This window comes from Pipistrellus kuhlii, unplaced genomic scaffold (assembly GCF_014108245.1).
Source record: "Pipistrellus kuhlii isolate mPipKuh1 unplaced genomic scaffold, mPipKuh1.p scaffold_m20_p_1, whole genome shotgun sequence".
Lineage (NCBI taxonomy): Eukaryota > Metazoa > Chordata > Mammalia > Chiroptera > Vespertilionidae > Pipistrellus > Pipistrellus kuhlii.
In genome coordinates, this window is record NW_023425404.1 from 34,530,029 (window position 1) to 34,554,301 (window position 24,273).

Sequence of the window (24,273 nt, forward strand, 5' to 3'; positions counted from 1 at the left end):
GCAGCTGTGGACACAGCTGAGGGAAGCCCAGCAGCAGCACATCTCGAAGGCCTCCCTGCCAGGCCAGCACTGGAGGAGGGGGAGGGAGGGAAAGATGGGAGGAGGCTTGAAGGCCTTCATCTCGTGCTGATGAGAACACGGCCCTTTCCATGGCATGCTTCCTCTTGGGCACAGACAGTAAGCTAATTTGGAACCTTAAAAGGTTTAGGAACTCTTGGATGATCTTACCTAGAAGCAGAGTGCCTGGCTCTTGTCTATGGGGATAAAGAGTTAACTCCTTATCGGTCCTGGACACTTTTTAAAAGGACTTTTGATGGGTGGCAAAAGGAGTTCAAAACCCAAGACTTTGCTATCAGAAGGCAAGACTCGGAGCTCCCTGGCAGCTTAGGGAAACAGTGCAGGCATAAAAGAGAAAGTCTGCTCCTTTGCAGGAGAATTGGTTTTCCCTCTTAGTGTAAAGACATCTTTAAAACTCCTCTAAAGAAGTGGGAACAGGGATGAAACGACTTGAGAGACCTGTCGCTGTGGCAGAGGGAGGAAAGGAGCTCCAGCCGAAGCTGTGAACTCCTGCGGCAGAAGCTTCCTCTCCCGGGGCAGCACCCGGTTAGTGTTCCCGACCTGCTTCCCAACGGCACCCCAGCCTAAAGGGAAAAGCACCACATTCTGAGTCATGTGACCTGATTTTAAAATATTTTATTACATAATCTTTTCATGGCACCGTCAGGAGTAACAGAAAACGTTATTCCCAGTTCCTAACCACATCCTGAAAAATATACATATGTATTTATATATTTATATCAATACTCCACCCCATCCCATAATTCCACCACCTATTATAGGTCTTTTGCTTAAAGCAAGAAACTATTCTCTCAGGTAAGAAAATATATATGGGAGCTAAATGCAGTAAGGGTTAGAATGGCGGGACAGCTGGTTGTGGGGCAGGGTGGAAAGGTGAAGTCAGGTTAGGCAGGATGCATCACGGGTCCAGCAGAGGTGGAGGAGGACAGTGTATAAAAAGGCAGCGTCAGGCAGGTGGGCTCTGTGTCCTTGGTCCATTAGGAGATGGCCTTTGCCTCAGGAAGGAAGGCTTCCCAGTACTTTGCCAGCTGCAAAGAAGTGGGGACAGTAAGGACGTGTCCCCATCCAGTGGCAGAGCCTGAGCTTGGAAGGGAAGTAAGCACGGAGCCATGGCACTCCCCCAAGAGCCTCAGCCACCCCCAAAGGGAGGCCTGAGGTGAGGTGGAGCTGAGGAAATGGTGAGGCTAAGAGTGGATCTTGGGACAGACTGGCCAGCCAGTCACACTGCCCAATATCTTTCTAGATCCTATCTAATAAAGAGGGAATATGCTAATTGACCCTCATGCCATCACAAACAGTGACGGTGCCCACAGCCAATAACGAGGAAATATGCTAATTGACTGTTCCATCTTCAAAGATAGTGGCACCCAGAGCCAATAAGGAGGAAATATGCTAATTGACTGCCACACCTTCAAAGATGGAAGCACTCACAGCCACAAGATGGCGGTGCCCAGTCTCCTCAGCCTCACCGGCTGCTCAGGGCTGCCCGAGGCTCATGTAACCAGGACTGGCCAAGGCTTGCGCTGCCAGCAGTGGCAGCAGCGTCGCTTTCCCGATTGCCGGGTCACCTCCTGCCCCTGAGGGCTCCCGGACTGTGAGGGAGGTAGGCCGGGCTGAAGGACCCCCCTCTAGTGCATGAATTTTCATGCATCAGGCCTCTAGAATAATCTCTGAAGATAGTCCTGGGTCTGCCCCAGAGGAAGCATCTCTGTAGAGGTCACATCTCTGCCCAGCTCAGTTAGCTCCTCACAGTGGGGCCATTGTTCCACATACGGATTGGGTTAAGTGGTATCAAGGGGTTAAAGGGAGAGGACAGTTGGGGTTTATTCTTAAAAACAAACTCATTTATTTTAAGATTAGGGCAATCCTGCTTAGCAAAAGACCCTATTGGATGTTCCATGTAAGAGCAACAGGGCCTACTTTTAATTATTGATTATAGCAGGGCACAGGCACCCCCTGAGCCCCCCTCCCCGTCCCCAGCAGGGCCAGCCCATCCTGTCACAAAGCCACAAACAGATAGCTGGTCTGTGGAGTACGCAGCCAAGGATCAAAGTCATACATAACTCACATACCTGCTGCTGTGAGTACAGGAGCGTCTCAAGGTACTTGATCACGTGGTTTCTGAAGTCCTTGGATTTCTCTTTCTATAGGAGACAGGATTCTACACTGACCACCCAGCCAGAGCTTCTTCCCCTCTTGATAGGATGGTGGTGGTTACTGCTGACCAATGCTGAACATAGCTTAGGAAGTGGAGCCGGCAGCTGACAGCCTCTGCCAAGGTCTTTCGAGGTTTTTTTGTATGGCAGGGTGTGGGCAGGGGAGGAGACAGGACAGGAGACCAGAGGGTACAGGACAGCTACAAGTTTTATTTTGGGTCTAACTGCTCTAGTTCAGCAGCAACAAGTGCCTTAGGAACAAACATAGAGACGTGAACATGCAGACAGACACACACACACACACACACACACACACACACAGCCACTCCTTTTCATAACAACTGCCAAGTTACTGGCAGCTCCACCTGTCTCTCTACACAATAGACTTGGACAAAACCAACGCCACTCCTAACGCAGGCACGGCGCACCTGTTAGAAGTAGATCTGCTATCTCACCTCAAAGCGGATCACTTCTTTTCGGACCACAGTTGAAATCCTTTCAAAGTCCCTTTCATACTGAGTCACCCGAGACTCCCACTGGGAAGAAAGAGGAAAAAAAGGATCACTTACTGTTACAGGATCATTATTAGTCTTTGTCTTTGGACGGCAATTCTATATTTGAGACCTCAATTGGCCATTCTGTCTGTCTGTCCCTCAGGGTAAGATCAGATGGCATGTGGGGATTTAATGTGTAAGTCAGAGCCGGCAGAAAGCCACCTTGGGCTGGCTAGAAAGGATGCCTGGTTCGCAGGCCGATCCTGCAATCAGGAAAACCCATAACTGAGGACTCTGGTCGGGTCCTCACCAACAAGGCTGGGCGCCCAAAGAACTGAATTCGTTCTCACCGGGGGGCATATCTGAATTACCTTTTCCAAGATCCTGCCAGGACCTTCCAGCAGACTGACTGGAAGTCTGGGTGAATGGGAAGAGGAAGAGGGCAGGCCTCAAGGCCAGCCAGCAGCCACCGTCCTTCACACTCATCCCCTCTCTCACCTGAGGTGGCATGCCCAGCATCGGGGTGGAATGGGACCAGCAAACGCCCCCGTCGGGCTGCCCGGGGCCTCACCTCCACGATCTCGTCCTTGGCCTGCTGCAGCTTGTCGGGCTTGTTGGCCCACAGCAGCCGAGCCTCAGCTTCCCGCTTCTTCTGCAGTGTGGCTTGAGCGTCCTGCCAGCGCTGCCACGTCTTCATGCGCTGGTCGAAGGCAGCCTGTGGGGTGAGGTGTTGGGAAGAGCACAACCAGCCTCAGGAGCTCCACTGGCTCCGCCTGGGGGCTCTCCCAGTGGCTGGGCCAGGGAAGCACCGAGCAAGGGCAGGTTTCGCAGCCCAGTGTTAGTGCCCAGCTAAAGTTTAATGTCAAAAAGCAGAAGCTTGAGTGAGACTCCTCTCCCAGCCTCCAGAGGGCCAGCGCCATGCTGCTGCATGCCACTCCCAAGACTGGATGGCTGGGGGCACCAGAGGTGGCCGGAGGCCAGTGCCCAGTACTACAGCTCTGAACCCCTCCCTCAGGCCAGCCAGCCCATGAACCTACACACTCCTCCCGAGTGCTCGCCATGTGCCAGCAACTACGGACGCAGTGGGGAATGAAACACATGGCTCTCCTTTCATGGAGCTTACACTCTGCTGGAAAAGACCGACATGACGTTAATAATCAATCAGTAACTGCAAGTATGCAGAGTACAGAGGAAACAAGCAGGGCACTGTAATAAAACTGGGGACCTAGCTTAGCCTGGGAGAAATATCAGGGAAGGCCAACATAAGAAAGCAACCTTTAAACGGACGACCAAATAACATGCAGGGTTAGCGCAACAGATCTTTACACACGTAAAGCCCCCGTAGGGACAGAGCGCTGTCGCCCATCCATAGACTCAGTTGCTCTCGGCTATCAGTGCCCCAGAAGCTCCCCGAAACCCGCCTGCTGGTTTCCCTGGTTCTAGTCACTCGACCACGACAAGATTTCCAGAGGACAGTGGTTGGCCTAACCAAACCACCCTCCTCCCCACTGCCTTTGCGGGCTTCCAGAGACAGTCCGGGGGAAAGACTGTGCGGACAGCCTCTCGGCCCTGTTCCACTTGCTCCCCTTCCTGGCGTAGTAAGTCCCCTGGAGGTTTTCGGGGTACAGGGCTTTGCCGAAACTTGAACCTCAGAGAGTGAGATGCCACCAAATTTACTTTCCCCAGCACTGCCACTAGGATCACTTGAAATTTCTTAACAGCTCAAGGTCGAAGAATTGGTAAAGGGTGACCTCATACCTGGGTAAGACTCAGGCCTAACCCCGGGCTCACAGCGGCACAGCCCACCTTCAGGGGGAGGGAGAGGAAAGCTGCTCCCTCTGTTCTCACCAGCAGCTCACGGCCATGGGGAGGGCAGGGGGTCTCAGGGAAAGGCCCTGCTGGCAGCTCTGCGCCAGGCCTGCTGCCCCAGCACCTGGAGCTTTAAGCCAGGCCTCCCTCACCCCCGTCCACAGGGGCTCCCTGCTCAGGAGCTTTAAGCCAGGCCTCCCTCACCCCCGTCCACAGGGGCTCCCTGCCCAGACTGCATATCCAACCCCCGCCCTCCAGGGACCCCATACAATGCTCCTCTCTGACAGCCTCTCTAGAGAGTGCTCTTCCCTGGAATGGCTCTCCAGTCTAAGCAGTCTGACCAGTTCTAACAATTCCAAAGCAGGTTATTTTTCCAGCTTCTTATCACTCTGGGTTAGCAAACCAAAAAGCAAAGTGACAGGACAATGAGCAGGCCCACAGAGGAAGCGAGCGCCCTGGGAGCAGCGCGCCGGAGCCTCTGCGCGGGGAGATGGGGGACGGGGGCTGAAGTGGCTCCGTTGCAACTCAGCGGCTCGTTCACTCTGGGCCCGTCAGACCAGGGCGGACTCAGGCCGGCTCGTTCACTCTGGGCCCAAGCCAGACCAGGGCGGACTCAGGCCGGCTCATTCACTCTGGGCCCAAGCCAGACCAGGGGCGGACTCAGGCCACACAGGGCTCCTTCCTCCGTCTCAGGGATTCATGCGAGAGCTAATCCCACTTCCCAGTGAAGCTTCCTGGGCTGCTCCGAGAGGTCATGGGAAACAGTGTCCTGGCCGCCAGGAGAAGGCGAGCTGCTTGGCCTGAGGGGCAGGCGGCGGTGTTGTTCCCAGTGTGGTGAGCACAGCACACAAAGGGCTCTGTGACAAGCTCTCTCAGCCCCTGGGCACACTCCTCCATGCAATGCCAAGCTGGTTCTGTAGTTACCTGACTGCTCACACTGGAGGACAAGTGGAAGCCAGCAAGAGCTCTTACCAGGCAGAGCCACCGCTTACTGTTAAGGAGGCAAAGACCAGAGGACTGAGGCAATGACTGCGCCAGGGCGCCTGACACAGCCTGGCTTGAGAGGAGCCTGAGGATACTGTCCAGCTTCAATAACAAGGAGAAGCCACAGGGAATTCAGGAGTGGACTCTTCTCCTAATGCGTTTAAAACCTGGCTGTGGGCCTCAAAATGACTTAGCAGTAACCAGTGAACAGTTAAGTGGATTTCTTGGTTCACAGGATGCCTTCTCTCTTGAGAACAGAAAAGGTTTCAGCTATTTTGAAGTATAATGAATTGAAATTTTTTGGGAAGGGGAGAGCAAAAGGAAGACAAATGAAGTCAGGGGAGGAGAAAGCGGAAAGAAGCTTACTCGGACTATGGCCAGGAGGCGAATGTAGTCGCTCAGGAGCTCGGCAAGGAGGAAGAAGTCACTGTTGGCCTGCTCCTGGTGGAGCTGCTCAACTTTTTCTTCCACCTCAGCCAGCTGGGAGAGCGCCCGTGACAAGGCCGTGTTGTCCTCTGAGCTCCCAAGCATGGCTAGACTCTTGGCGAACTGGGCCGTGTTCAGCGCTAGCTCTGGAAGGAGAAGACACAGAGGCTCTAATCTCACAAGGAAAAGGGAGAAGTCAAAAACAAAACAAAACAAAACAAAAGGAACAAGTCAGCTGGTACCTGGCTGTCTCAGCAATGCTGCCCCTGCTTATTAGGCTACTGTGGGCTTTGCAACCCAGTCACACCACACTCAACGGTTTTCAAAAGTGAGGGAATGCAGCTTGGCCACAAGAATAGGGAGAGGCACCTGCTAGCATGAGTTCCACTAGTTGGGTCTCCCTGGAAGAAGCAGCTCCACTATTCCTGAAGAGCCAGAGGCCAGTTAATACCAACGGGCCAAAGGAACGATTCTGTTTACGCTCGGGCTCAGGGCAAGAAGCCTGTCTGCATGAGAGTGGATGCTGTCACACGGCACAGTCTTGCATATTCTAAAGCAGGACGAACTTTTTATGTGAAGGGCCACATATCTGAAGCGTTGCAGGCCACATATGGTTTTACGTGCTTTTTAAAAAATTCATCCTTTAGAAATGTAAACACCGTTCCTAGCACAGCAGTGGGCCCTGGGCCAACCCTTGCAATCGTCTCATTCTAATGGTTTTTGCCTCTTTAGGTTTCTGTTGGTCCAGCATGCTTAAGGCAGAAAAGGAAAGCATTCAAACTTGGCAAAGTTCGCTAGCTCTTAAGCAAATCTCACTAAAGAAAAAATGAGAAAGGGTTAGGAGACATATCTGATTTCCCTACCTTTACAAATTGCTCATTTGACCAGGTAGCTAAAGTCTATAATATAACTTTGTGGATATAACTCAAACAGAAGCCCACGTCCCAGGTCTAGCTGTACCCAGGTGGAAAGTACAATGCCCACAGTGACTGAGTCAGGTTTCTTGCCAGGAGATGCAGGCATATCTTTCGATCGGAACATCAGGACCAGGTGGGCAGAGGATTGCAATGTGAATAGCTGAGAGGCTTGGGAACAGCATGCCCTCCCATGTCCAACTCACTGGAGACATCCATTTCCCCGGCTCCAAGTGCATGTCAGAGGTTGTTACCTTTCCTATGGTTGACTAGAGTTTCTACAACAGCATGCAGTTTCCGTAAGCGCTGCTCCTCACACTCTACCTCCTGGAGCTTCTCCTCAAACCACTGAAACACACAAGCCCAGAGCTTTAATGGAAGCTATTCACACAGCTACAGCACAGTCTTTCCTTAGCAGTTTTTTAAAAGGAACTGAATTATCTTAAAAAGAAAGTCTCTAATTTCAGAAATTTCACGATACCTCAGGGCTTCCAATCTGTACGCCTGAGGGAGTACGGGCAGCACAGGACTACTCACAATGTCTGATTCGTTCATCTTGATGGTCATTTTGCTAACGGCATCCGTGGCTTTGTTGAACATCTTGAGGAGACCAGCGCCACTCAATGTCTGGGTACCCACAGCGCGTGGCAGCTACAAGACCAAGAAGGCGGGGATGGCAAGTTATCTGCGGCCCCTATTTTAGGTTCAGAAGAATTATTGTAGTATCTATCAGAGGGCATGCCCAAAATATGCCAGACAAATTATTTGAACTGCAGATGGTTGTTTTCAAAGGCAGACAAATCTATAACCAGCATGTACAGAAGAAGAAAAAAAATCAAAGGACCATGCTAAACAGAATCAGCAACATTTTCTGCTTTTGATATTGTATGCAGAAAGCAGTGTGTGAATGCTGTGGGCCCAGGTGACCTCATGTTGAGACTGTCTGCCCACCCAGGCATGAAGTGCTTAAATACCAAGTATGCTTTTGTCAAAAGTCAAAAGTTCCTCTGGATTAGCATACTCTGCACACACCTGGACTTAAGGTCTTGAAAGTCTTTGAAGTTGTGCTCTGATTCTATTTGGATTTTCCCCAGTGATTAAAGATTCAAGGACAGAAACATTATTTATTCAGATTGAGGCTATGTTTAGTGATGATCTAATCAGGCAAAAAAAAAAAAAAGGCCAAATATTTATAACAATTTGATTGGTTCAGTCTTTCAGAACTTTCCTAAGACATGGAAGGGATGCTGAAAAATCTATATATACAGCATACCATATGAAAAATTAGATTTTGGACACTTAGAGCAGTAATTCTCAATATGACACTACTTTGCGCGCGTCCTCCTCTCCCCCCCTTACACACACACACACACACACACACACACACACACACACACACACGGCTATATCTGGAGATAATTTTTGTTGTTAAAACTGGGAAGGGGGTTGCTACTGGCATCTAGTGGATAGAGCTATACAATGCATGGACAGCCCCTACTACAAAGAATGATCCAGCCTGAAGTGTCCCCAGTGCCACAGTGTACACAACCCCTGCGCTAGGGGAACAAGTGAGATAAGTGGGTAGAACAGAAAAATGGACTTAGGAATCCCAGAGGAGGAGTGAAAAGATTTAAAGCGTCAGACAGAATTTTTAATTAAAAAGTTAAATTTTGGGGATGGAGATGGCGGGGAGGAGACCCATATATTTAGTAGCACTTTCTTTACTTGAATACTAGATACTATATGCAAACTAAAAACTAAAAACTAAAAATACAAAATATAGTCCTGTCCTTTCATTTATTTCCTTCTAGTTTTCTTTCCTATGAGATACAACATTATTTTATTATAGCGTTTTTTTTTTTTTAATCCTTGCCCAAAGATATTTTTCCATTGCCTTTTTTTTTTTTTTTTTTTTTTTTTTTAAAGAAAGAATATATTTGAGAAGATAGAGGAAAGAGGTGGAGGGTGGGAAGAAAGAATGGGTAATTGGAATAATTAAGGTATTCATAATCACTACTCCAGAGAGCTCAGAGCACATTTGCTTATAGGATCTTATTCGTCAATTTCATGTTTTTTTAAAAAAACATATTTTATTGATTTTTTACAAAGAGGAAGGGAGATAGCGAGCTAGAAACATCGATGAGAGAGAAACATCAACCAGCTGCCTCTTGCACACCCCCTACCGAGGATGTGCCCGCAACCAACATACATGACCTTGACCGGAATTGAACCTGGGACCCTTCAGTCCGCAGGCCGACGCTCTACCTCTGAGCCAAACTGGTTTTGGCTATTTCATTTTTTTTTTTTTTAATATATTTTATTGATTTTGTATAGAGAGGAAAGGAGAGAGATAGAGAGTGAGAAATCAATGAGAGTCATCGATCAGCTGCCTCTTGCACACCCCCTACTGGAGATATGCCCGCAACCAAGATGCCCTTGACCGGAATCGAACCTGGGGCCTTAAGTCCCCAAGCGGACACTCTATCCATTGAGCTAAACCGGTTTCGGCTATTTCATGTTCTTATAAGTCTTGGAAAGGCTATATTTCCATCTCATGAATGATGACATGGTACATGTGATTTGGCCAGGTTGTCCCAGGTATGGTCTTAGCCCACCTGGAAACTAGGCTCTTGGAGATGGATCCTGCATTTTGTTAGTCTTTGTGGCTTTGTCCCCACTCTATAGAAAGTGCCTGGCTTGGGGGTTTATGGTGAGCACATGGACATAGATATTCTCTTCACACAGAGAATCCAAAGATTAAGGTTTCCTTCTCATTCTTGGAGGAATAGTGGGCTAGATGACTCCATTGCTTTAAATATAAATATATTTCGGAGAATCCAAGATGGCTGCTCGGGTAGGCAACTAGCCGCAGCCGCACACAACAATTTCAACAAAATACAACTAAAATATAAAATGGACATTACCCAGAACTACAGGAAAGTCGACTGACTGGAAATTCTACAACAAGAAGCAAGGAGAAAACAGAAGGAAGCGCGGAGGAGTTGTAAAAGCCCAAGGTACGGAGACACGCGGCGCGCGCGGAGAGGACAGAGCCGGAGAGGAGGGAGGCCGAGTGCCTGGCTGGCGGTCCCAAGTGGGAAGGAGAGAAAAGCTCCGACTGTGCTGGGCCCAGCTCCAACTGCTCTGAACCCCAATTCTAGGCCAGACCCCGGGGACCCAGGTTTATCCATAGGGAGCCGGGCTGTAAGGCGGGACTCCAGGGAAGCGGCGATAGGAGGTCCCGGAGGCGCGCACACTGCTCGCAGAGAAGGGCCGGCCGGCTGTGCCGCGGGATTGTCCTGACGGGAAGGAGACAGGGGCTCCAGACTGCTCTGAACGCCACCTCCAATCCCACTACCAACTGAACTGAACCCCAATACCGGACTCATTGCGGGAGAGCATAGACAGTTTGGCAGCAGGCGAAAATCGAGGGCACCTTTCTCTCAGAGGCGCTCGCAACAAGTACTGAAGGACCCTGAGTCTCAGGAGTCGCATAGGGCGGGGCTGACGGAAACCAAGGCTGTGGGCTCCACCCTGAAACCCCGCCCCATCAGGAAAGCTGCCTGCGAAAATGCCTAAACCAAATAGATCACAAACGAAAGAAATGGAGGACAAAAAGCAACTGGATATAGAGTTCAAAACCACACTTATAAGGTTGTTCAAGAATCTCCTAGAAAAGGCCGATAAAATAAACAAGACCTATGAGGATATGAAAAGGGATCAACTAGAAATAATAAGGGATCAACAAGAAATAAAGAATACATTGTCTGAAACAAAAAATATTTTATGCAGTCCTAAAAACAGAATGGAAGATTGCAAGAATCAAGTCAAAGATTTGGAACATAAAGAGCCAGAAGACACTCCTTCGCAAATGCAAGAAGGCCAGAGAATCCAGAAAGTTGAAGATAATGTAAGAAACCTCTGGGACAACTTCAAGCGAACCAACATCAGAATTATGGGGGTCCCAGAAGATGAGAGAGAGCAAGATATCGAAAACATACTGAAAGAAATAGTGACAGAAAACTTTCCCCACCTGGTGAAAGAATTAGACTTACAAGTCCAGGAAGCACACAGAACTCCAAACAAAAGGAATCCAAAGAGGACCACACCAAGACAAATCATAATTAAGATCCCAAGAGCAAAAGACAAAGAGAGAATTTTAAAAGAAGCAAGAGCAAAGCAGGTAGTTACCTATAAAGGAGCACCTATACGATTGTCAGCTGATTTCTCAACAGAAACCATGCAGGCCAGACGGGAATGGCAAGAAATATTCAAGGTGATGAGTAGCAAGAACCTACAGCCAAAGATAATCTATCCAGCAAAGCTATCACTCAGATTCGAAGGTCAGATAAAGAGCTTCACTAATAAAAAAAAGCTAAAGGAGTTCATCACCACCAAACCAGAATTATATGAATTGCTGAAGGGGGTTCTTTCAGAAGAGAAAGTAAATAAAGATAAAAATTATGAACAACAAATACGTAACTATCAACAAGTGAATCTAAAAACCAAGGAATCTAAAAAAAAAAAATCTGATGAACAATATTAACTGTTGAATATAATAGAATCAGAGGTATGGAAGGGGAGTGAACTGTTTATTCTTGGGGAAAAGGGGAGAGGGGGATGTGGGAAGAGACTGAACATGAACTGTGCACCTATGGATGAGGACAATGGGGGGTGGGGAAAGGGCAGAGGGTGGGGTGAGAAGGGGGGGAAAGGAACATTTGTAATAATATGAACAATAAAAATTTATTTAAAAGCAAAAAAAAATATATATATATATATATTTCAGAGAGGAAGGGAAGGGAGAGGGAAAGAGAGAAATGATGAGAGAGAATCACTGATAAGAGAGAATCACTGATCGGCTGCCTTTTGAACTCCAACCCTTTCCCACTGGGGATTGAGCCTGCAACCCAGGCATGTGTCTTTGACTGGAATAGAACCCGGGACCCTTCTGTTCCTGGGCTGACACTCTATCCACTGAGCCAAACTGGTTAGGGCTCCATTGATTTTTAGAGAGAATGGAATAGAGAGGGAGACAGAGAGAAATATTGATGTGATAGAAAAACATCGATTGGTTGCCTCCTGCAAGCACCCTGACCTGGGCCTGAGCCAGGGAAGAGCCTGCAACTAAGGCACGTGCCCTTGGCCAAAACAGAACCTGGACCCTTTGGTCTGCAGGCTGAGCTCCATCCACTGAGCAAACCGCTAGGGCTCCAGTGTTTCTTTTGATCCTTAATGACTAACATATTTCTACACCTGCATTTTCATGTTGTTTCATGTTTTACTTCTTATCATATATGTTTCCAGCAAATATATATAAACATTTCTGTAAACTTTGTTTATGATGAGAATAAAGTACTTGCTGTATTGATAAGTTTGACTTAATTCTTCAACTGTTAGCAATTGGGCTGTTTCCAATTTCTCACAATCATGAATAGCCTACACATAGCCTGTAAAAAAAAGACTGTTCACTTGAATCAACACTTTTGCTACACTGCAGTTCTGTGGTTTGTGGTAACTGGTTTTGAACCAATGCCCCTCAGCTCCTGGCACAAAAAAATGTATTCAGTTTGAGCCAAGTAGTAACCTACGAAAGACACGCCAAGGGCTTGCCAAACAGATCGCTGTGTTGATCCAGTAAAAAAACTAGATTGCAGTGTCACCTCTACACCAGTTGCTTTTGACTAGAGGCAGAGCTTCTTTTCTGTCAAAGGCTGAAAAATAGTTGTCACTCTTAGGTGTTTACAAAGTAGGACATAGTCTGTACTAGCCTCTATGCATGTTAAGTGCTCAAATATTCATTTGAGAACTAGTTTTGTTTAGCTTGGGACAGCTATCACTTAGGAAATTCAGTCTGTATAATACTAACCTCTTCTTTTTCCAAGAACTCCCTGACCTCAGGGTCCTGTAACATGGTAGGATGGTTCACAATCCTCTGCAGGTACCTACGGGGTAAGCAGTTATCTGGTTAGTCAGGCTGGCCTCCCTGGTTCTGAGTGTCATAGAGTGCCGGCAGGGTTGCAATGTCTTTCATTACTTTAAAATATCCTCAGGTAAGGAGCTTAAGTATAACTCTGCTTGTAAGCACATTCAAGTTCATGTTCTTCACATTTCTAAAAGGGGAAGAGAAATAACTGATCAGAAAGAGACCTCAGTTATTCATATTTGACTGCCCCAGGAGAGGAGGACTGGCTGCCTACTCAGGATGGGGAAATAAAAGATGGTCTGTTCCTGAGCTGAGCAGGTAAGAGACTTGGGGGAAGTTAGACTTACTATGAAGGTGTGAGTCTTTCATTCACTCACATATCTCATCTCTACTAACTCCAGTGAACATCTTACAATTGAGTCTAAGGTTTCAGCTTCTCACTAGTTCTCATGTTACTCAGGAAAATGGTTGTATGGCACTTACCTTTCTAGAGCAGCTCTCCGTTTCTCAAGAAATTCTGCAGAAGAGGAATCTTCTTTCCCAACTTTTACTTTTGTCATTCCTGGAATAGAATTGAAAAAGCAAAAATAATAAGCATCATAAAAAGAGCGCACCTGTAAGAAAGCCCACAGGAGGAAAAGCAATGAGAACAGCACTGCAAAACAGAACCAAAGGCCACTTCTATGCCAGGAGCATTAACAAAAGATCCTTAAAGCGAGTCATTTGTAAAATTGGTCTTGAAATCCTGAAGGATCTAATCTCTGGGACTTGCAGAGTCTATGTTTTCTAAAAGGGGGGCCCATAGGACTCTGAGTATAGATCAAACATCAGCTGAGGATGATGGGAAGGTTCTTTCCCCCCAACCCCCATCCAATTTATATTTCAATTTGGAAGGAACAGCAATCATGTAAGTCTCCTAGATAACAATACACACACACACACACACACACACACACACACACACACCCTACCTGTGGAAGCTAACACCATAATATTCTACAATATCCAAGGAAAGAGAACATGTCAAAATGTGCTATTTCTCTAGACCTCCTGAGACTTATAGGAAAATACTGGAAATAATTTCTTTTCTAACCACAAGACTCTACATTGTTATATGAAATAGTTTTGGTGGAAAATACATTGCAGAAGAATGCAAAGAAAACACCCAAGCAGAATTACAGACCACAGGCTTACCTATTAGGCTCTTCTCAGGTGGAGGAGGGACAATGAAGCCATTCTGAGAGTGTTTCTCTGAAAGCTTCTCATAAAGACCCAGAAAGTCACTAAATCTTCTTTTCACTGAAAACTGTTTACTTCTGAACATTGGTAGGCTCGTCTTGGGGACAGAAAAAAAAGAAGACAACTTCATTCCAAATAAGGAATGAAGGACTATCTTGAAAGTTGTCCAGCTGACATCAAAGGTATTTATTTCCCAGATCCCTGTTTTAGTCATCTGGTAAATAACTTTCTCCAAGGCTGAGATTCTTAAATTTTGAGCTATAGTTACCTTTGGCTCTCTGGAGTCTACAGAGCCCTTCTCAGAATAATTATTTTAAGTGCATAAAACATAAATGATTTCAAAAGGCAGCCAATTAAATTCAAGCATACAGTTTCCTTCCCAGGATAAGAACCTTTGCTCTAAGGAAACATGTTTAGTCTAGTATAAAGCTAGAATTCTATGGTCACCTATAACCCATTCATCCTGCACTGACTTATTAAGGGTGTTAGCTGCTAGAATTAAAGCCACCAAACTAAATATGGACTAAACAGTGCTTCTAAGGGGGAGGATCAGATGAAATGTCAATGCTGCAGACATTTTAACCCCTAGGTGTCACATGATATAGAATTTATAGGGGACAGAGAATCAAGTAGCAGAGAGCCAACATAAAGTAGACTTCTAGTAAAAAAGACTAGGCCTGCATGATAATGGGAGATCATTGAATACTCACCAGATAGGCAAACTTTAAGGAGATTGGCCTTGCCAGTGATTAACAAGAAAGTGTATCAATAGGAACTTTTACACCCTGCCAATGGGAGTATTAATTGGTGCAAAGACTAAGCTGTATTCCTTCCCAAAATTTGCATGACCTAGGAGAACTGGCTCTATACTCTACAGAAACTCTTCTATGCTTATACTAGGAGACTATGCAAGAATGTTCATAATTCATAACTATAAAAACAGCAAATATGCCAAATATCTTTATCTATATATCTATATATCTATATCTATATAAGTCTAAGTGACCATTACGACTGAATGACCACCAGGGGGCAGCTCCTGTGTTGAGTGTCTATACCCTGATAGGCAGTGTGCTCCCACAGCCAAACTCCCACAGCCAGTCCTCCCATGGTCCCTCCCCCAATCCCTGCCCCAGTCAGCAGGCCCCTAATGACCTGGCCCAAATTGGCCCTGACAGCTGGCCAGGCCTAGGGACCCCACCCATGCACTAATTCATGCACTGGGCCTCTAGTTCACAACATAAAAATAGATTAAGTATGTTATGCTATAATCACACAATAAAGTAACTGTAACTACACATAACATGGATGGGTTGAGAAACAATGCTAGTAAAACAAGCACTACCATATTTTCCGGCGTATAAGACGACCCCCTAATTTTACAGTTAAAACATAGGTTTAGGCCTATATTCGCTGTATAAGACTACCCCCCACTTCCAAGGCAACACCAGTTCTTTTTTTAATAGACCACCTCTCTGACTCTGGCCAATCTGAGCAGGCTTTTTACTAGAACACAGGCGGTCTATTAAAAAAAGAACTGGTGTTGCCTCGGAAGTGGGGGGTAGTCTTATACAGCGAATATAGGCCTAAACCTATGTTTTAACTGTAAAATTAGGGGGTCGTCTTATACGCCGGAAAATACGGTATTTTCAGCATGATGCCATTTTTATGAAAATCAAGAACAGAGCAAAACAGTATATTGTTTAGGGATACACATATGAAGACTTTTTTTTAAATAAAGGAGCGACAACTCAGGAGAGTAGTCATCTCTAAGGTGTGAGGCAGGGATATGACAGAGATAGACACAGGTGGGATTCAATGGTACTCATCTTAAGAATGATGGTAGGTTCAGGGCTTCATATTTTATGCTTCATAACATGCATACAACATTGTTTAAGTTTTGTATGCTTTAAGATTATATAAAAAAGGAAGACCAGACCTAAGGGCAAAAGGTTAGGGAAATTATTAAAAGAAGTTCCACATAGCAAACCTGAGAAGAAGTGACCATTTTTAAACAGGTGATATATAGTTTGGGGCAATCCACCAAACTAGCTCTAAGCCACATAGTTCCTCAGGGGGACAGGACTATATCAGATGCACTACATGTCCTAGTAAAACTTATAAAGTTTCACACTGAAATGTTAGTTCTCTGGAAGAAAAGTGGAAAGGTTCAGATGAGATTACCAAGAGGATGTAGGCTTGCTCCACCTTGAGGAAACTCGAAGGAAGATTTTGGTAAAGAAACTAAACAAATACCCAGAAATAATCTGAATGATGACCTTCTTGGTATAAGCACCCAAGTCTATTAAAGAAGCCATCAGAAGGATCACTTAGACTCACCTGTGTTGTGACTTTGTAGGCTACATAGGCGTTCATACCATCCCCTGTGGGAGAATAAGAAAGCAAGAGGATTATTCTGTAAACCAAAACAGTGCTAATCTTGTTAACATTTAACCAGGAATCATAAGCTACAGGAGTCCTATATAAGAAGGGAAACTTATTTTCATATCTAAGCTTTGTTGTATACTATTCTTAATTCAATTCCTACTTTGCCTCAGGGCCTTCATGCATTTCATGCCCATGGATGCTGGCTGGACCCCAGTTTGAGTTAGACAAGAGTCGGTCCCCTGTTCAAAGCCATTTATGCCCTCCACAAAGCAGCACTGGATACTGACAATCCATCAGTTGTTATCATGCCAATATTTGGCTGGTTGCACACATCTGTCTAAAACCAAACAATTCTCTTGCTGTATAAAACAGAAGGAGGCAAAGGAAGCAACTGATGTAAAAGGAAACAAGTAGTTCTACCCTAAGCTAGCTCTGGGCTTGGTTTGCTCTTTCAGAAATACTGTCACGGCCGCCTCCATTGGTGCTGGGGGACATTGACCTCTCTCATCTAACATGTTCACCCAGAGCAAAGGGCCTGGCCGGAAGAGGCTTCAGCTGCCTGATGTCATACAAATCTCTTTCCTGGAGGAATTGTTTTTCTGAAACAGCCTTTGACTGTTAAATAATTTGGGATTCAAGCAATTGTTTTTCTCTTTATTAGTGTCCTGACCTAGGCCACTGAGGGACATAAAGGCACCATTGACTCCCTGAGCACTGAAAAGACATACATTGGACTGTAGACAGAGACAGCTCTGATGCTTGGGGCTGGACTCTGGTGTTTGGTGTTGATTTTGTTGCTTTCCTTCCTACCCCTTGATTTCCCCCCCACACCAAACAGGAAACCCAGGTCAACAATTACTACTTGCTTAACCTTCTAAACTGGTTGTGGGGTAAAGGCCCAGGGGAAGAAGGTGCAGTACTGGATCAGCAGGGTCACAACTTGGTTTCAGTGAGATGGCTGGGAAAGTACACAAAGAAGCTGTGTACCTATATAGGAATAGAGGGCTTGCCTTCTCCATCTTGCCAGCCCCTAATAAGAGTATGTATAAAATGGAAATCATATACTCAACTTTAAAAATTACTTTATACTTATTATTTCTAAAATATATATATATATATATATATATCTATATATATATATATATATATATATATTTTATTGATTTCTTACAGAGAGGAAGGGAGAGAGATAGAACGTTAGAAACATCTATGTGAGAGAGACATTGATCAGCTGCCTCCCGCATACCCCCCACTGGGGATGTGCCAGCAACCAAGGTACATGCCCCTGACCGGAATTGAACCCGGGACCTCTCAGTCCACAGGCTGATGCTCTATCCACTAAGCCAAACCGGTTTTGGCTATACTGATTATTGCTGTTAGTTCTCTTCTAAACCACTCATACTGTATTGCTTAATATCACTAAGGATGCTTATCACTGATAAAAGGAAAAAGATATCTAGATTTATTTTATAGAAAAAGTCTTAAAAATTTCATTCACAGTTTAGTCACAGTCAAATATCCAAAAGGTCAATCCCATAATCTACTGCCTTCAATTAAGAAAAGTCTAAGTGCACATATACAAAAAACACAGTAGCAGCCCTGGCCAGTTTGGCTCAGAGGATAGTGTCGGCCTATGTACCGAAGGGTCTGGGGTTTGATTCTGGTTAGGGGTACATACCTTGATTGGAGGCTCAATTCCTGGCCCTGGTTGGGGTGCATGCGAGAGGCAACCGGTCTATGTCCCTCTCACATCAATGTTTTTCTCTTTGTCTCTCCCCCTCCCTTCCACTATCTCTAAAAATCAATGGAAAAATATCCTCTGGTGAGGATTAACACTCACACACACACACACAAAAAAAAACCCCACAGTAGCAAAGCAGGATCTTCAGACACTTTGCCTACATATCATCTGCTCTCATTGAGGAAATGTGTAGGGAAAGAGAAATACTTGCATGTACACAGAGAACTCACAAGATATAGAAATGGGCTAGCAAATCAGTAGTTTTAAATTTATGTTAATTTCCTAAATAATTTCAGAAAGTTGAAGATGGCATATGCAAATTACCAAGACTGAAAAAGCATGTCCCGATAGAAGCAGGATTCTAATTTGATTTAATGTATGTGGAAATGAGAACCTCATGTTGAATAAACAGCCCACACAAATAAAAGGTGTTCCAATAAGATCAGGCCTTGAATATGAAAATGCTTTAAGCAGTTGGTTCTTGGCACCAACCTAAAGAGATGAAGACTTATCCTCAAAAGTGACTTGTATTTAAATAAATCTGATCCATTCTATGTTTAAAAAATGGGTTGAATTGTGTTCCCCTGAAAAAGATATAGGGAAAGTCCTAAATCCCAGTATTTCAGAATGTGACCTTATTTGGAAATAGGTCTTTATAGAATTAATCAAGTGAAAATAAGGTCCATAGGCTGGGCCCTAATCCAATATGACTGATGTCCTTATAATAAAGGGAAATTTGGACATAGAAACAGACACACATTAAGGGAAAATGATGTGAAAACTGATGTGATGTGAAAAATGATGTGATGTGAAAAAAATGATGGCCAGAAAGAATGCCATGTGACAACGAAGGCAGAGATTGGAGTAATGCATTCCCTAGCCAAGGAATGTTCGAGGCTCCTAGAGCGAGGAGAGAGCATGGAACAGTCCTTCCCTGCAAAAGGAGAATGGCCTCACCAACTCCATGACTTTAGACTTTTGCCCTCCAGAACTCAGAGAATTTACTTCTATTGCTTTAAGTCACCTGTTTATCGTATTATGTTACAGAAACTCTAGGAAACTGATATACTCCCTTCCGCTTCTGATTCAAACATTAGGACTTCTAAATATTAAAACAAGTAGTATTATTTACTCAAAATTTGTTTATCTTATTCTACAAGTATTTTAAGCAGCTCATAACTACCTTAAAACCAATGTGCTTATAGAATATTCATAAACATCAGAGAGGCAAGAGAGAATTCTAAACATGTAACCACAAGTCCCGGTCCCAGCTTGGCCATGGATCACATTGTGACCTGACAGGAAAGCTACAATTGGTCTTGAATTTCCTCTGTTGTTGGAGAGTGAAGTGTGTAAGATGTTCATAAATATCTTACCAGTGCAACAGTCTAGGAAAAGTAAAACTCAACATTTTAACGACAAACTGTTTTAGTGTGAAGTCTAACTAGATTTTATAAATTCCTGTTTCTAATTCAGCATAGACAAAGATTGGAAATTACATTTTCCTATTTAACTGGCAGTTAGAAGGATAAGGCTCTGCGAATAGCATCTTCTTTAGGGATACACCTGGAACAAGGGAAGTTGAGGCCTGTTGCTCTCTGCTCAATAATAGCTTTCACAAGCTTGGGACAGGGAGAGGTTATTCTAAAAATCCAACTTCTGCCAAAGTTAAGTATTGTGTTTCTTGAAAATTTAATTTCAATTTGACCAAGATTCAACCTGGGTCTTTTACTCTTTACCTAAAATAGAGAGATGCAGACCTCCCCACTTCATTAGGACATCAAGAGTACATGATAAATGGTCTGTACCAAGAATTCCAAACTGCTTGAAGGAAAAAACAAAGTCAATATCCCCAAAGTATAGATCATGTGTCTTTTTTGGTGTTTAAATGAGATTTATGAACGCTATAGGGAATAAAATGATTTAATTAACTCAGTGGGAGAAGGAGATGTCTGAATTTTTAAAAAGGGATTCTAAGAGTATTTGAAGTCTCTGATTTTCGTGCCTAAAGCCAAGAAAAACCTAAGTAAAGTACTGGGTAAATTACATTTCTGGCCTAAGAAGAAGTATAATAAGGAGTATAATTTTACAGGAAAGATAATGAGGAAGTACTTTACAATGGCTAATTCAGTTCTGGACTTAACTATCTAGAAATAAGCTAACTATTCTTCCCACAGCCACATCCTAACGTCACAAGGAGTCCCAAGTACACTTACCTATCTTCTCAGGATCAGTTATACCGACTGTCAAATCAAATTGGTCTTCCTGTTCTTCTTCTTCTAGCTTTTAAAGAGAAAACATTCATGAGACTTGATATAAAAAAAAGGCTATTAATTTTACCCTGTATTAATATTGTATTAATATGACATAAAGATTTATCCTTCTATGTACCAGCGTTTAGTTGTCCATTCCCAACAATACCAATGAACCAATTTCCACAATTTTAAGTTGGGAGGTTGTTCACAGGTCTTTGTTATATCTATTATCTTAATGCCTATTTTGATCATAATGAATAATTGCTAGATTTTGGAAAGTTTGCCTCTGTCAGGCTAAGGAGGGAATGAAGAGTCTATACTCTTGAATATGGGAGCTTCAGACACTAAATATTTACTCAGGGTAAAACTCAACTTCAGACTGGCAATATAGTTCTAAACACACACACACACACACACACACACACACACACACACACACACACAAAATACATTCTCACCTCCTCGTAGCTTTGCTGGGGCTTAGAAGAATTTGTGGCTTCCTGTGGAGGAGGAGATATGAGTGTTTTTGCTGGCACCTTCTTCTGATTATTCTGTGTGCTGTCCAGTGATAGCTCCACCGTGGCATCTAAAAATATTGTAGTTAATATTTTATAGTGAAAGTTAATAATGGGTCTTTAATGGTTAAACTTCAGTTCAATAGGCTGTGACAAGAATAAGAACAACCACTCTCAATACTCAGAGGTTCTCAGACTAAGAGAATAAGAATCATGAAATTTTTACATGTATAAAAGGGGAAGATGGTAAGGAAAGTATTCTTCTAGCACAAGCTTAATAGAGCCACATCTCTCATTTATAAATAGGACTACTTGGCTACCCCCTCTTACATAGAATTTAGGCAAGAACCAGCTATCAACTAAAAAGACTACACAGCTAAAGTAAGTTTACCAATTTATTTTACTCTTAGGAATATTCCTTTAAAATCTTATATGGATCCTATTTATTCTTTTTGAATCATATATATATTTTATTGATTTTTTTTTGAGAGAGAGGAAAGAAGAGGGAGAGAGAAACATACACGTGAGAGGAAAAACATCAACATGAGATAGGTTGCCTCCTGCATGCGCGCAACCCAGGCATGTGCCCTGACCAGAAATCCAAGAGGTGACCTTTTGGTGTATAGGATAATGCTCAACCAACTGAGCCACACCAGCCAGGGCCTATTTATTCTTGTTATAATGGTTGTAAAAGAAGAATAAGTTTGGTTACCTACATTATAAGCCAATATGATAGAAAAGGCACATATACTGACAGTAAAAAAAAATGACATCAAAGGAAAAGTAAGAAAAACTATAAACTAGAAAAAATGGACCCAATATACAAACATAGTAACACCTATTAAAGGACTATTTGCCACACCTGATGATGGTACTGTTGCTTTAGCACACATGTGTCAAACACAAGGCCCGCGGGCCAAATCCGTCCCGCCAGGCCTTGCAATGTGGCCCGCACCGCGCTGTCATCACTGCACTCCGCTGCGTTTCCATCACAATGACAGTTTATGACTGTTCAGTAAACCATTCGGCCCGAGATTTAGGCTGGATTTTAGATTTTGGCCCCTTCTCTGATTGAGTTCGACACCCCTACTTTAGCACATTAAAATAATTTTGATTTCAGAGAAAAGAAGGGAGAGGGAAAGAGAGATAGAAACATCAATGATGAGAGAGAATCATTGATTGGCTGCCACCTGCACGCCCCCTATTGGGAATGGAGCCTGCAACCCCGGGCATGTGCTCTGACCAGAATCAAACCCTGACCTGGTTCAACCAAGATCCACACAGCCAGGCATTTTTAGCACAATTTAAGAATTGTTCACAATTATAGATCACCTCGCAAAGGTTATGTTTAATATATGTGGTCCAAGGAGATAAAAAGATGTGTAATATCTAACAGATGCACGAAATCTGTTCAAGGGGCTCAGCCCTTACAGCAGCAGCTTAGTCTGGAAGGTCGTCCGGTCTAATTAGCATATTACACTTTTACTATTGTTGATCTTTCTAATAAAGACAGTTTTACAAAACAGTGCTTAAGAGCTGCCTTTGTCTATCCGGGAAATTTCAGTTGAGCAGAACAACCCATTCTCTAAGCGAACTAGAGAGAATTCCTTTAAAAGAGCATTATGCACCATTTTTAGGCATCAAAAAATTTTAGGCAATTTTTAAAAAAAGCAATTTCAACTCAGAGCAATGGAGCTAGCAGTTCAAAATCTAAACAGCTCAGATTTTTTTTTTTCTTTTTAATAAAAAACAAAGTAAATATCCATTTGGGTTTAGCTTGATCACTAGGTGTTCAATTTTAGCCCTTAGGGAATTCAAAGAAAGCAGTTTCTTTTTCTTTTCTAGACTTTCATTTGGAGCTAAAATGAAACCAGAGACAGGGGTCTATAAGACGTAACCAAGTACTAGATCAATGTTCTAATCATGAAATGTGAATCATGTCTACAAATAAGGTGGTCACACTGTTGGAATCCAATCCCTATCAGGAAAAGAGTGGTACACAATCTGACGCTGTGGGAGTACAAAACAAAAAAGTATATATAAGAAGTCAGGATTCTCTGAAACAAGCACCAGTTGAAGTATGTTTAAGATATTCACATCATGCAGGCCCCACACAAATAATTAAGTTAACAAAAGTGTTTGGAAATGAAACAGGAGGTGCTACTTATTTAAAACCCTTGGCTTATTGGAACATTATTAAGAGCTCTTTGAAGAACTGTGGCATTTCTTGAATTTCATGTGACAAATATATCAAAACTTATATGCATTTTTTCCTCTATATTCTTTCTTCCCCTTTCTCTTTTTTTGTTTGTTTTGTTAATTCTCATCGAAGAATATTTCCTCCACTGATTTTTTTTTAGAGAGAGTAGAAGGGAGGGGAAAGAAACAGAAAGAAACACTGATGTGGGAGAGACACATCCATTGGTTGCCTCCAACACATGTTGGGTCCTGGGGATCAAGCCTGCAACTGAGGTATGTGCCCTTGACCAGAATCAAATCCGGGACACTTCAGGCCAAGGACCAACACTCTAACCACTGAGCAAAACTGGCTAGGGCTCCTCCCAGTACTCTTGATAAGAGTGATGGAAAAGCCTTTGGCTACATCACAGATACTCTAATAATGACTAATCATGTAGAAAATATATAATAATTTAAATTTCCAGTCAATATCTAAAACATCTTGAGAAGTTACTCAAGTCCTAAACTAAATGTCTCACTGTAAGCATTCCTTTCTGTATTTTACGATTTTTTTTCTTCTTAGTAGGGAGGCAGGTATTAACTACTTATGAAAGTAGTAGGGGAATTAAGTAAATTAGAATACTCATTAGTAATAAATATGTCCCTACTAAAGATCTTCTATATGTTCATGTAAATAAAATACAACCATTGGGGCTATCAGTTGCATTAAAATTTCAGGTCTTCTTATAAGGAAAGATCATATAAATGTTAAGGTCCCAAAGATAGAAAAACCTTCTTTTCAACCTGTCATATATCTAAAAATAGTTAATTATTTTGCATTTCTCTTCCAGAAACTGTATCCAAAAAATAATCACTCACAGAATGAATAAATAGTGTGCACTTTAAGTTTTAGAGATGAAAGGAACTGGAAAACATTCTGAATCTTTAGAGACCTTCTTCTAACCTCTTTTTCCCATTTATCTTTTAAATTTCCTAGCAGAATTCTAAAGTGAGTCTTCCCAGAATCTTACCCTCCACACTCTCATCTTGCCCCTTCATCACCCTTCTCTACTTTAAGGATCCCATTCCCATAGCAGCTTCAACCTCTACAAAGAGGTTCTTCCAGTTCTTCCCTCTTATCCCAGGTAGAACACCACAGTTCAAATCCCC

General features: G+C 43.7%; 1 protein-coding gene across 4 annotated transcripts in view; it reads right to left on the reverse strand.

The window, feature by feature from the left end:
- Window positions 1–676: 676 nt before the first annotated feature.
- SNX1 (sorting nexin 1) overlaps window positions 677–24,273 on the reverse strand; it is a 49,681-nt gene continuing 26,084 nt past the window's right edge. For 3 of the 4 annotated variants that reach the window (XM_045581676.1, XM_036439428.2, XM_036439437.2), the window contains 13 exons: window positions 20,869–20,996; window positions 20,372–20,438; window positions 16,367–16,410; window positions 13,982–14,123; window positions 13,271–13,349; window positions 12,731–12,806; window positions 7,399–7,512; window positions 7,116–7,209; window positions 5,888–6,093; window positions 3,300–3,443; window positions 2,690–2,770; window positions 2,151–2,222; window positions 677–1,106 (listed from right to left, as the gene is read on the reverse strand). In XM_045581676.1, the coding sequence (XP_045437632.1) occupies window positions 1,056–1,106; window positions 2,151–2,222; window positions 2,690–2,770; window positions 3,300–3,443; window positions 5,888–6,093; window positions 7,116–7,209; window positions 7,399–7,512; window positions 12,731–12,806; window positions 13,271–13,349; window positions 13,982–14,123; window positions 16,367–16,410; window positions 20,372–20,438; window positions 20,869–20,996 (1,298 nt within the window). In that variant the 3' untranslated portion in view covers window positions 677–1,055. The other variant, XM_045581677.1, reaches the window with a different exon arrangement.